The 14,356-nt window shown below is 39.3% G+C and overlaps 1 protein-coding gene across 1 annotated transcript in view; it reads left to right on the top strand.

The window, feature by feature from the left end:
• Positions 1-1,124: 1,124 nt before the first annotated feature.
• The window catches only part of DNAJC5B (DnaJ heat shock protein family (Hsp40) member C5 beta), a gene marked incomplete at its 3' end in the record, with an annotated part of 47,105 nt that continues 33,873 nt past the window's right edge, over positions 1,125-14,356 (top strand). Inside the window, exon 1 of the mRNA XM_082601374.1 lies at positions 1,125-1,252. Coding sequence (XP_082457500.1) covers positions 1,134-1,252 — 119 coding nt within the window. The 5' untranslated portion in view covers positions 1,125-1,133. The remainder of the gene's footprint in view (positions 1,253-14,356) is intronic.

The following is a 14,356-nucleotide window of genomic DNA, read 5'->3' as shown; positions in this document are numbered from 1 at the left end:
TTATAGCTGAGTAATATTTCATTGTATGTACATACCACATTTTCATTTATCTGGCTTTTACGAATAATGCTGCTATGAACATTGGTATTTGTTTCTGTTGTTTAATATATTAACTTATTTAATTCTTCAACAGCTCTATGAGTTTAGGCACTTTTTTGTCTCCAATTTATAGATAGGGATGGTCATGCAGCTGGTCATGGCAGGGCCAATATTCCAAACCAGAGAGTCTGGCGATAGTTCACTCTCTGACTTACACACTGTGCCTCCTTTAATAAAAATAGTTCTTTGAAGTTACTATGTCCTGGGTACATTATATGCATTATTTCTAAATCCTTAAGGTATCCTTATGATGTGGGCTTTATTATCCTCATATTACAAGTGAAGACATTAAGGCTTGGCGAGGCTGAGTGTGGACGCAGGAATGCCCCCAGTGTTTGCTTCTCCGTGCTTCCCCACTAGAGCCAGAACACAGCAGGAAGATGGCTCCTTGGGACTTGGGACAGCACAGCCCTTTCTGTGCTGTGCTATCTCGTGTGCAAAACTCAGGAGCACTGTTGGGGGACCTGGTATCCCACAGCTGCAGAGAAGTTCTAACTTGGCTCCTAGATGAGACCAGGATTTTTTTTTTTTTTTGATACTTACAGAAAGTTAGTTTTTTGCATTTTGCTTGTTTTGTTTTTTTAAAAAAACTCATACTCTAACAATGGCTAGGCCAATAGCCTCAAAGTAAAATAGATGATTATTTCCATTGCTAACTTTGGAAAAGATACAAAAAAGGAGTTATGCAAATTCTGACCAAAAAAATCTATATATGCCTGACTTGGGAGGACTGATTTTTAACAATTATGAGTTAGCTGGATATTTAGATAACATTTTGCTTCTATTTACCCATGTGGACAAAGCCATATTCCATTTGCATGGCTGCCTGTAGCCTTTAAAACCCCGACTGACTTGAAGCTCTAGTGTTGGCTTTCCTAACCTTTTTCTCCCCTCCTTTCGCAGCTAACACAAAGATGTACTTCAGATTGTCAGTTTACAAAAGGTCAGAAATGAACTATCTTCCCTTGAGAGAGTGGGATCCAGTATGCATAACCCTCACGGCTATCTCCCCTCTGGTTTTGCAGCTTGAGAAAATGGCATGTAACACACCTGACCAAAGACAGCGGACTATGTCTACATCTGGAGAAGCTCTATATGAAATTCTTGGTCTGCATAAGGGAGCATCAAATGAAGAAATTAAGAAAACGTACAGGTACAGAGGAAGTTCAATGATGATATTTCCTGTACTGCTAGTGAGAGTTATTTTGTGATTGGCGAGTGCCTCCAATTAAAGACATAAGCTTCCTGCTGAGACCTGGTAAACATGAGTTTTGGAACTCATGTTCCATTCCCTATTCTACAGCATAAGCAGTTGGGAATGGACAGGCATCACACTGATTTTATGAAAGAACTCTCTTGTGATGCTGGGCCTTAGGAAAAGGTAGCCTGTGTTCTAGGCCTGCATTGTTAGAGAGAGACAGACATACAGACAAACACTGCAAATGACCAGGAGCTGTGATTTAACCCACATGAGATAGCACCACCAAATCTGGTAGAGGGATTTAAAAAAATAAATAAAGTGGAGCTTCGTTGTAATTGCTGTTTTGTGCTATGCGTTTCAAGTCTTCAGGTTTGATCTTTCATATCCGATCTAATTCCAAGTTAGCTACTTCTGGGAAAAATTGAAATATCTTTTTCTTCAAAGCATCAAGGAATTTTAAAAAGGATTAAGTAAAAAAATAATTTACTTATTGTGCAAAATTTGGAAATCACTAAAAATGAAGATAATAACATTTATCCATAATTCTACCTCTAGTGATAATTATCACTGATATTTTTTCTTCCAATCTTTTTTAAAAAATCTAGAGAAGACATTTTACACTCAAATTGGATTGATCTATATTCTCTAACTAGCTGTCTTTTTTTTTGCCTTGTCCCAATTTTATTTATTTATTTTTATACAATTTTTAAAGGTTACTTTCCATGTACAGTTACTACAAAATACTGGCTCTGTTCCCTGTGTTGTACAGTATGCCCTTGAGCCTGTCTTACACCCAGTAGTTTGTCCCTCCCTGGCCACTTGTAACCACTAGTTTGCTCTCTATACCTGTGAGTCTGTTTCTTTTATGTTACATTCACTAGTTTGTTGTATTTTTTCATTAAAATTTTTTTCCAACCTCTTGCATTTCATATTTTAGGAAAATATAATTCTTTCTCTCTTTTTAATTTTTTTATTTTTATACAATTTTAAAGGTTAATTTCCATTTACAGTTATTACTAAATATTGGCTGCATTCTCCTTGTTGTACAATACGTCCTTGAGCCTATCTTACACCCAGTAGTTTGTACCTCCCACTCCCCCATCCCTATATTGGGCGCATGTATGTTTTCAAATTAGTGGTTTTGCTTTTTTGGATATATACCCAGGAGTGGAACTGCTGGGTCATATGGCAGTTCTATTTTTAGTTTTTTGAGAAACCTCCACACTATTTTCCATAGTGGCTGCACCAATTTACATTCCCATCAACTAACTAGCTTTCTTTTTAACAAGATCCTATCATGAAAATATTTTGGTGCTATTTAATATTGTGATTTTTAATGCCTGCAGCCTATGGCTATTCTGTAACTTAATTACTTTATGAGCTACTTTTTAACATGCAAATTCTTTTAATTTTCACTATACTTAATATCCTTGTACATAAATGATGATGCATATTTCCAATTACTTCCTAACTTATTGAGGAATAAAGCTGCGCCTTTAGAAGAAAAATGAATCAAAATACAAATGAAAGTTTCAGATTTTAATCAGTTACTTCTTGATTTGGCCTTGAATTCGGTTTTTAAACCTATTTTTGTTTGTTTTTTGTTGTATGGAAGTTTAATATTTTTAGGTAGGCAAATTTGTTAGTCATTTCCTTTATGGCTTTTGTTTTATCTGTTGTGGTTAGAAAGTCTCTCCCGATTATAATATTATAAAAATATTAACCATTATCTTCTTCTAGTACATTTATGATTTTGCTTTTATATTAAATCTTTGATCCATTTGGAGTTTATTTTGACATGAGGAATGAAGATAGGATTCCAGATTAATTTTTTTCCCAAATCACTAGCCCACCAAAATTTACTGAATTCTCCTTTTTTATCTACTGATGGAAAATTCTTTGGCTTTGAATTGGAACCTTCACCATGTGGTAAACTATGGGACCTGAAACATCTTAAAGAAGCATGTGCTGAAGAATAAATGACAGTGGTGAAAATTTTCATTTGAATCCAAATAGTTCTGTGAAAATGGTAGATTTTGATCCAAGTCAATATCAATCTTCTAGTTTATATTTTACTTAAGGTGCTGGAGAAGAAAAAGTCTTTGCTGTTTCGTTGTGCCCTAGAGCTACCCAGGAGTGTGGCTGGGAGCTGTTCAGCCCCCTCTGGGTAGACGTCCTTGGTGAAGGGTCACTAAACTTGACCTTTAACGCTTTGGGCTGAGACACTGTGCTGGGGTGGGACTGGGAATCAAAGTATATGCACTGTAAGCATAATATCCTACACAAAGATGATCCCCCAAATGAGAAAAAAAGTGATGTCTAACTATAAGTTCTAAAGCCCGCTTTACTTTACAAATGTGACTTTTAATTGCCTTTATTTATTTTGTAAGCTAAAATTTCAAGTCATATCCTAATTAAGACACTAATTATGCTGAGTTGTTTGCAAGTTTAATAATTACAACCTAAAGTCTTTTCATGTAATCAGTGTCTTCCTATTAATTTTGTTTTAATGTCATACAAATATTATTTTTTCAGCTGATTAGGGCACTAGTATGCTGCCAAAAGCATCTACTTCTAACTAAATTACACATTTGTATTCTGCAAGTTATTCAAAATGTATGAGCAGACTGAAAATCCACTGAGAATATTATTCTTATATTCAGGGATCTGGATCAAAGCAGTGACAATATAGTGAAATTAAAAGTCAGTGAAGTTTAATAAAATTACCAACTGTTGAATCCATACGGATTCAAAAAATCCAATATTTTTAAAAAATATTTTATTTTATTTTTGAATAGATAATATATTCACCTGATTACAATGAGAACACATAAACAGCTATACAAATAAATTCTCCCTCCTACCTCATATCCCCCACGTTCCCTCCCCAGGGAAAGAAATTCCTGTGTACCCTTCTAGAGAGATCTTATGCTATATAAACATATAAAGAGACCTTCTGGTCTAGGCAAGATGGTACAGGCTTGTCTCTCACAGATCCTCCCTGCTAATAAGCATGATGAAAACTCTTGGAAATAACACAAGAGACAAAAAAAGAGAACCTTCAAAAGGTAGATGGAAGAAGAAGAGATGAATTGGTTAGGGATCACAGGACCAAAGGAGCAACACAGTGACAAGGCATCTTACAACTCTGCACCCAAGAAAAGGTAATCCAGGCCTGGCCTTTCCCAACACCCGCTCTAGCAACGGAAGGCAGCCAGGTAGTCCTATTCTTCCTCTAAATTGAACTGAAGTCCTGCCAACAACTCTAGGTAATCCCAGCAGAAACAGCAAAGAGGACCAACTGAATGTCCGCCTAACAAGAGCCAGCCAGAGGACTTTCCCACCAGCCTGAGCCTCCCTCTCCCACCCAGAGATCCCACTTTACAGGGGAAATTAACAAGAGGGATTCTGCCACAACAAACACCCAGCCCAGGAAATGTTTTTGTCCCTGCAGCCTGGAGATTCCCTTCCCCCACCTAAAGGCACCAGACATCCAGCCTGGGAAGGCTCCTTTCCCTTCCTCAACTAGTACCAACGAGCACCAGCGGCAGCCCCAGAGGCAGGAGACAAACCAAGCAGACCAAAATAGCACCACGGAGTTTCTGAAAACGAGACTGCCACTGGAACCACTGACCACAACAGTAGGCTAGGACCCGCATGCTAAACCCAAACAAACTGACTGTCTATGAAAATGAGAAATTGAAATAGGACCCAGAGTCTCCTAACATAGTAGCCAAAATGTCCAGATTAAAAGCACGCACTTTATACAAAGAACGAAGGAAATTCCAACTTGCATGAGAAGAGATCATCACCTGACTCCCACACAGAGATGAACCAGTTATTGGAATTATCTAAGTATTTTAAAGTAACCATCATAAGAAAGATTCAACAAGGAATTTCAAATTCTCTTGAACCAAGTGAAAAAAATGGAAATTTCAGCAAAGAAATAGAAGTTGTAAAGAAGAACCAAATGGAAATTAAAGAACTGAAAAATAACAGAAATAATATAACTAACTGGATGAGCTCACTAGTAGACTAGAGATGACAGAGGAAAGAATCAGTGTCCTCCTCAGGACAGATCAATACAATGCATGCAATCTGGACAAGAGAACATAAACTGAAAACAGTCACAGGAAACTGCGAGGCCATAACGAAAGATCTAACATTTACAGCATTCATGTCCCAGAAGGGGAGAAAAAAGAGAGTGAGACTGAAGAGTATTCAAAGAAATAACCACCGAAAATTCCCCCAATTTGGCAAAACATGTAAACCTACAAATCAAGAAGCTGAGTGAGGGCTTCCCTGGTGATGCAGTGGTTAAGAATACACCTGCCAATGCAGGGGACATGGGTTTGAGCCCTGGTTCAGGAAGATCCCACATGCTGCGGAGCAACTAAGCCCATGCGCCACAACTACTGAGCCTGCGCTCTAGAACCCACGAGCCACAACTAGTGAAGCCCGCATGCCTAGAGCCCATGCTCCGCAGCAAAAGAAGCCACCACAATGAGAAGCCCACAAACTGCAACGAAGAGTAGCCCCCTCTTGCCACAACTAGAGAAAGCCCGCACGCAGCAACGAAGACCCAACGCAGCCAAAGATAAATAAATAAATTATTTTTTAAAAAAGAAGCTGAGTGAATCTCAAATAGTATAAATCTAAACAAGTCCATACTAAGACACATCATAATTAAACCTCTGAAAACTAAAGACAAAGAAAATAAAAGCAGACAGAGAAATAACACACTGCTTCTATGGGGACAGTAATTCTAATGACAGCAGATTTCTCACCTGAAATAACAGTGGCCAGAAAGAAGGGATACAGCATGTTTCAAGTGCTAAAAGAACTGTGAGTTCTGTATCTGGTGAAACTATACTTCAGGAATTATGGGGAAGGAAAGACGTTCTCAGATTAAGGAAAACTAAAAGAATTAATCACTAGCAGATCTACTCAAAGAATGGCTAAAGGATGTTCTTCAAAAGAAAGAAAATGATGAAGGAAGCAATCTTGGATCATCAGAAAGGAAGAAAGAACAATGAAGAACACAGAAATATGGGTAAATACAATTGACTATCCTTCTCCTCAAGAGTTTTCTAAATAATATATGATGACTGGTATAAAAATTATAATATCATCTGATACTCAAGACAACGATATTTAAAAGTGGAGAGAATAATGGGACCTAAATGGGAGTGAGCTTTCTGCACTTGACTCAAATGGTCAAACACTGTTATCAGTAGACTGTGATAACCACTAAAAAGAATACACAAAGTAATACACTCCAAAAAACTAGAAGTAAATCAAGATGGAATCCTTGAAAATGCTCAAATAACCCCCAGGAAGACAAGAAAAGGGAAACGGAGAAATGAGAAACAGAGGAAACAAGCAGAAAACAAATAAATGACAGACTTAGCCCTAACATATTAATAATTATATTAAATGTAAATGGTCTAAGTATGCATTATATTTTTCCTTTCTTGTTACACAAATGGTGGTGTACTATCACTCCTACATTGTGAGTTGCATTCTTCTCTTAATATATCTTGGAGATCATTCTAGGAAATGATCAGTTCATAAAAAGTTTCCATTTTTTCACATTGCTGTATAGCTTTCCATGGCAGAGCTGTCTCATGATTTAATCATTTCTCTATTGATGGATAGTTAGGTTGTTTTCCATCAAGGCTTCCTTTTTAAACCAACTTAGAGCTTCTCAGAGAGGCAAACAGAAAGTTTCCCATGGTCCCAGAAAGGTAGATAGAGGTGGGAAGAGGCAAACTATCTTGGTGTTCCTGTCCACTTTCCAGTTTTGCTATGTACCAATTCTAAATTCCTGAGCAAGTATCTAGTGGACCCAGCTGGGTCAGAGGCTCACCCACGTCTACCCGGCTCTAACTAGAGATCTGGAATTGCAAATCCCCACTACCACTTAGCAAGGACTGTAGGATCCAACCCTATGGGAAGGAAAAGTGGCTATGTTCTCTAAGAGGGGTACAGAGTTGGGAAGGAAACTGTCAATATCTCTAGTCCTTTATTTTTTAAGAGAATACCATAAACAGCCTCACAGACCTATCTCAGTGCCTTCCGATGTCTATAAACCCTTATCATAGAACCTTTCTGTCAATAAACCATCTTGTCTTCCTATATCATTGTTTTTCCTACATTACAAGTACCACCATACTTCATTAGTCAGCTGATAAATTGGAGTCCCCAACTGTTTCAAAGGACAGCAGGGAGGATGACTAGAGGAAGGTTTCTACTGTGCCAATCCATAATGTACTGAAGCACTTGCCTCATTGAGATTTTGTAAAGAGAAATGAGATCACTTTTTCAAAGCACTTGGAGCCCTTTGTGGAAAATCACAGTGAAAATACCAGGTACTGTTATGAATGGACAGACACTCTCATCCTTCAAAGTCTAAAATTATCCTGCCATTTGGTGCTACTGTTCAAAAACCATTTATCTAGCATAAAGTGAGTTTTTGCTCCATGTCAAAAGTGCCATAGCACAGAGTGAGACTCATGGTATGAGTCTTATCCAGGGCCTTCATTATGGAATAAATCTGCCTTCCATATTACAGAGCATAATAATTCCAAGGAGTCTGAAGTCTAAGCCTTATTTAATTCAATTCCCTCATAGCTGGGTCATGTCACTTAATCCTACCAATGTTTCTTCACAAGATGAACAAATATTTCCCCCTATTCTCCCACTGCCTAAGAGTCTTTACTCCCCCTTTTCATGCTGTCTGAAGGAGACTCACTTGAGTTAAGCTTTTAAAGTTCAGATACACCTGGAATGGCTAAGAGGTTACCCATCTTTCACATATTTGCTGTAGCTTTAAACAGGCATGCTTTCCCCTCTCACCTAATTAAAGCAGTCTCTCTGAGCCAACAGAAATTTTGAGTTAGGAAGCTGGCAGAGGAGGAGAGGAAGAGAGAAATACTAGTGAACTGTGGGACGACTGGGGACATGGTAGGTTGCTGAAATAAGACACTCAAAGATTATTTTCTACATAGCCCCCAATACCAGTCTTTGGCCCCTTTCAAGTGACTCAAGAGCTTAGGTTCCCTGTAAAGTCTCCACCACCCAAGTCCCTCTAGGAGGCTGCCCTGGGAGAGTCTCCCAGGACCCAGGAATCAGTTCATTCCCATGTAGCAGGACTGCTCCACCAAACCAAGTTTCCACCCTGTTGATGATACCTGCTTTGCCTTTCACTCAGGGAGCATGTCCACGGCCACTGCTAGGTACAACCCGGGGCATGCTAGGCTCTGCTGCTGCAGGTCCCTGGTTCTCAGCTGGGTACAGCTGCTCTGCTGCTGTTCTGTGCTACTCTCCCAGGCCTGGCAGGCATAGCAGGGGCTCCTTGCTAACTACTCAGTGCTCAAGTCTTCTGACTACTACTCCAGGCCAAGAAGCTGCCTCTGCTATTCCTCTTGAGACTCAAAGGAGTCATAAATGCCTGCTGGGCTGTGCCCTTGGGAGGTGGGGGGATGGATGTAGGGAATGGCTCCCTCGTTTTTGTGATACTCTCTTAGAGCCCCCAGTGAATGTCAAAGTTTGGTAGAAAAGCTTCCAGCTTTTCTTGTAGATCTCTTTTTCTATAGGACCCAGATAAGTGCTCAAGGGTGAGTCAGAGACTAGCAGTAATGATGCTATACCTAGAATCTCCACCCGCTCTGACAGATAAACATTTGTTCCCTTGATAAAGGGTCATGTTTATCATGTCTGGCTCTTTCTTCCCTAAGACAGCATCCTTTCCCAGAACACTCTGCAGTTCCCAGCCCACCCCCAGAGAGGCTTCTGTCAGGCTGCCCTGCCAGTTTGTCAGACTCACCCAACTGTGACTGCTCCAGCAGGGTATATGGCTTAGACACCTTCTGGAAGGCTCTCTAGCCCTGGGGGATTTCTGGGAGGCTGCCATCACCATGCTCTCAAGCATGCCCTGATTTGTTCAAACTCCTGGCTGTGCAGGGCAGGCTGTGATGGCTACAAGATGCATCCCTACCATAGCCCTACAACAAGGCTACCTGACTATGTTCTCCTTAAAAATCCGAATTACGTAAATGCAGTTTGTCATTAATCTGATGCTCAGCAAGCACTTTAGGTGTGTGATTAGAGCCTTCTTTTCTTGATATTGACTGGCACATAAAAATCCTTCACTCCAAAATCAGTAGATTGTTGATCTATACCTTATACTGCTATCTAATTATTGCAGAAGCCAGGAAGGCTGATCAGATCACTTAGCAACCACTGGTATGTTTAGAGTCTCCTTCAATAGTAATGGCTTTATAGCAGCAACTCTTGTTTATTACCCAACAGATATTAATTGAGCACCTACTATATGTTGGACATGGTTTTATGCACTGAGAAAATAGCAGTGAACAAAAGAGACAAAATCCCAGCACTCCTGTAGCCTATACAGTCTACCAGATGCTGGTAAATGATGTGGAGAAAAGCAAAGCAGCGCTAGGCATGGTGCTGGATGTTACATATTCTCTTTGAGGTGTTCCACACAGATTTGAACACTAAAATCCCTCTACTGCAGTGAACTCTAAGTATATAGTAACAGTCAAGAGTGCAGGATATGGAGTCAGAAAGACCTGGATTCAAACCCCTTCTCTTAGCCTCATTTTTCTCACAGTAAAATGCAGATAATGGTACTGACCTCAGAGGGTTGCTGAGGATTAAATGAGATGATACATGTGAAGTGTCTAGCCAAGGTCTGGCACATGGGTACTGGCTGCCACAAAGGATACATAAGAAGTGAGAAAAACAGCCTTAAAGAATGGCATTCTTCAAACCTGGCCAGGGCATGGGTGCAAAGAGACTCTCTAAGGAATGTCTGTGTGTGTGCACATGTATGTGAGAGGGCGTGTCCGTGTGTGTGTGTGTGTGTGTATAAGAGAGTGTGTGTACGTTTGTGTGTAAGAGAGTGTGTGTATGGGGGGGTATTTAGATTCTGTGACATTTAAATTCCACTGAACACGTTTAAAAGAGTGTTACAACTTATATTTTAACATGCCAATGTTTGTAATATGCTGAAAATTGCACCCTTTGCATCTATTCACTTTTTTTTTGTTTTGGCTGCTCCCCGCAGCATGCAGGAACTTAGTTCCCCGACCAGGGGTCGAACGAACCCATGCCCCCTGCAGTGGAAGTGAAAAGTCCTAACCAGTGGGCTGACAGGGAATTCTCACATCTATTCACTTTTATCAAAAAAATTTTAGATACCAAGTTAAGACTGTAGAAGGAACAATTTCTCAAAATTATTTTAAGGAGCATATAAGTAGAAAGTTAGAATCTAATTGAGGGAGAGAGAGAGAGAGAGAGAGAGAGAAGGGGAGGGAAGGAGAGAGGCAAGAGAGAAGAGAACAAAACAAGAAGAAACCCAAACATCATACCCAAAGAGATTACAAGGAACCAAGGAACCACTGCGGTGGGTTTGAGGAGAGGGGCGTGTTGGGAGCTTCCTTGAAGCCCTCTACACGCTGCATGGCCCACTGTGCTGTCCCATCAGAGCATGAAATCCTCATAGGCTGTAATTCCCTCTTTCTTGCCTTTCCCACTCCATCAACTCCTTGAGGGCAGGCAGTATGCTTTGTCTTCCATTGCACTTCCAGTCCTGGCACCAAGCCAATATTTACCAAATGCAAGAATGAACTGGTCAGCAAATAGATTTTTGCCTGTGGGTTTTCTCCTTGATTATATTCTCAGCTTCTTTAGGACCATTTCTCAAATATTTGGTCACCTAGCTGAAGAGGGAGTCATATACTGACCCAGTACATAGAGAGGGGCAGATCAGCTAGGAAAGACCATAGTTTCAGTAGAGACACAGTACATTTTACATGGCTGTGGAGCCTTCAAGTGAGAAGTACTTAGGGGATAAGGAAGGGAAAACTCTGTAGAAAATAGAGCCGGTTATGCAATTTAGAGACTCTAAGTCTTGGGTATTCAAAATCTCATACGCAACCTAAATGTTAGTTTTTATTTACACTGATGTGTACATTTTTGAAGTTAGATAAAAACAAATTTAAGATGGCTGAAAGGAAGGCTGACTGGTTCCCCTGGTGCACGCGGTGCAGGAGCCTAACATAACACTGGCCAGCTGGATAAGAAATCAGATACAGATCGAGCTCTTCCTTAGGTCCTCAGAGAACCGCAAAATCAAAGTGAACCGTTCTGTGTATTAGCACCTGGGTCTCTGTGCCCATGGATGAGCTTAATTTCTCCTTGTTGACAAGGTACCAAATATCTCAGTTCACAGGGTAGCAGGGACTCAATTGATTTTTCTATTTCATTCAATTTCACATGGAACTTTCTGGAAATTATCTTCCACCTCTGAAGAGGTGAGTTGCCTCAGAGTAGACCAAAGTGTGGCAATGCTGTTTTCACAAGGAGCAGGAAAGAGTGTCATTTCCATAGTGATCTGTGGCAACCCCTATCTGTGGTGCTTTTACCCATCTTTATTAGCAATTACAGGTCATAACAGAGGCTGCTTATGAATAAAGTTTAAATGTCAGGGGAATGCATAGCTAATAAGAATTGTAAATATTTACAAGGCAAAGTGATGATTCAAGCTCACAAAATAAATTGAAATTAATGTCTATCAAGCACTAATTTGTTTCCCGAGTTCTAAAACCTTCCACTAGAAAGAAGAGTATATGAGGCTATGTCAGCGTTATCTTCCAGGTCAGTGCATGACCTCCCGTCTCCTATGGCAAATCTTCCACTTGATCCTTAGTTCTTCAGGCAGCTTCCCCTTCAGTTATTCCTGGGTACTAGAATCATTAGGATCAATGGCTTTTTTTTCCCACTCACTCATTCACTCAATACCTATTTATTACTAGATACCTATTATCAATACATTATACTATGAAAGATGAATATACATATCTATCTACATATCTACGTCTATCTATACCCATCTGTAACCACAAACTTTGTACCATTTAAAGAGCTTACCTTATAAAAAGTTAGATTTAGTAAGGTTTAAAAGACACATACTAGAAGAAGACAAGCAAAACAAGGGAAACTGTGGTGAGGGGGAGAGATTAACTTGAGCACAGAATTCATGTTAATCATTTAAATGAAAGTGAATGCTTCCTGCCATTATTCATCCCTATCCCAGGCATTATGCTAGGTTCTGGGGATACAATTCTAAGCAAACCATTGTCACTGATCTCATGTAACCTGAAGTCCAACGGAGGAGACAGAACACAATCAAATGATGAAAAAAATGAGTGTACAATTACTGATGCGATGATGTGTTCTAAAGGAAAAAGGATGGCTTCATGAGAGTATATAACAAAGCTGATCTGGACTAGGGATTAGAGAAGTCTTCCCCAAGAAAGTTAATGCAGTCTTAATTTTAGGACAATTTATACCAATTTATATAGTACAAATTATACCAGTCAAAGAAAAGCCAGAAGGACAATCATAAGAGCCACAATGAGTCATTAATAACAAGAATAATAAAAATAACCAACATATATGGAATGCTTCTTATGTGCCAGGCACTATGCTCAGTGATTTATATTCATTATTCAATTTAATGCTCACATCTCTGTATTGTAGATACTATTATTAGCTTCATTTTACACTTGAGAAAACTGAGGCTTAGGAAGGTAGGATAAGTAGCTGTCCGAAGTCACATAGCAGAAAGTAGTGGAGTTAATACCAGCATTTGGGTTGCTTTACTCCAGAGCCTACTGCTCTTAACCATTACATCTCTGATTTTAGAATAGCTACCATGAATCCAAAGGATTTAAAGGCCTGAATCTGAGTGAGAGGTCACACTGAAGGATGGAGCAAAGATCAGGGTCTGAGAAGGAAGGTTGGGGATGAAATTTAGGGTTCTTAGGCCCAGGTTGAGATTTAAAGACAGCAGTAGTGAGAGGAATCCAGAATTAGCACAGAGCTGTAAGTTCCAGACAGTGTGGGGAAGTGGGTCCACTGTCAGCACACCCAGGAGATGACTGCACATCCCAGCTAATGTGATGTTTGCTCTTATACTGGATAGGAGTAGCTTTTGGTATTTACTAGCAAAGTTCTAGATGGTTAAATGAATCAGAGTTGCAAGGGAGTCCATATAGGTCCTAAGGTGATGTAAGGCACCTCTTTCTGGCAATACTAACTGTTAAGTCCAACTGCTTCTTAAGTCATCTATTGATAAAATAAAATCATGGCATCATTTGGTGCATTTTATGTGCCAGATACCTTGAACCTATAGCTATACCTGATGGACTAGGTACTTAATAAATAACTGGTAAATAAATTCAGGCATGAAAATTATAAATTAATAAATCAGTAAGAAAAAGCAATCCTTTTTTTTCTGGGTGCTTTAGCAATGGCCATCAAGCCAAATAAACTAATGCAGTAGTTGAAAGAAATTATGTGGACATAAATTTAAACAACACTAACACCGTTTATCTCATTGAATATTGTTACATCTATTAGGTATCAAAACATTCCTTAAATCTTCTTTATGTCCATTAGTATTCTTGGAAGAAAAGCATAAATAATAAAAGAATACTTTCAAAGAAATGTTTTCTATAAACAATACGTTTTACTGGAATTGTTATAGATATTAAACTATTGATAGGTGATGATATCAATGAAAATGGTAGAATAAGGAACTCTAAAAGTCTCCTCCACCATAAAAGCAACTAAAAATCTAAAAGATTTTTAGAACTATCAGAACTATCAGAATCAACCTTTTCAGAACCTGGAAACTATAGAGAAGCTTGTGGCAACTGGGGTGCACTTTTTTTTAAGTTGAATCATGCTAAGAACACTGAACTTCATGGCATTTTAAACTGTCCTAGTCCTATACCCTGCTCCTCAGCTCAGTTGTAACCTTGAAAATAGCTGTCTGTATTCCTGGTACCAGTGGTACCAGAAGAAGCAGAAAAGACTTCATTTGCAAATAATTGTCATTGGAGGATCTGTCTGGTAGCTCCCTGGAAAACCTGTTTAAAAGGCTTGTTTTATCTCACCTACATCAAAAGTTATCCAGTGCTATAAAGTTGCTCTGAAAGGAGGGAGGGCATTTGTTTAAAACAT

This window comes from Mesoplodon mirus (assembly GCF_964341445.2).
Source record: "Mesoplodon mirus genome assembly, chromosome: 16".
NCBI classification, from domain to species: Eukaryota; Metazoa; Chordata; class Mammalia; order Artiodactyla; family Ziphiidae; genus Mesoplodon; species Mesoplodon mirus.
The sequence above is the reverse complement of the archived record's forward strand: the minus strand, read 5'-3'. Positions and strand labels throughout refer to the sequence as shown.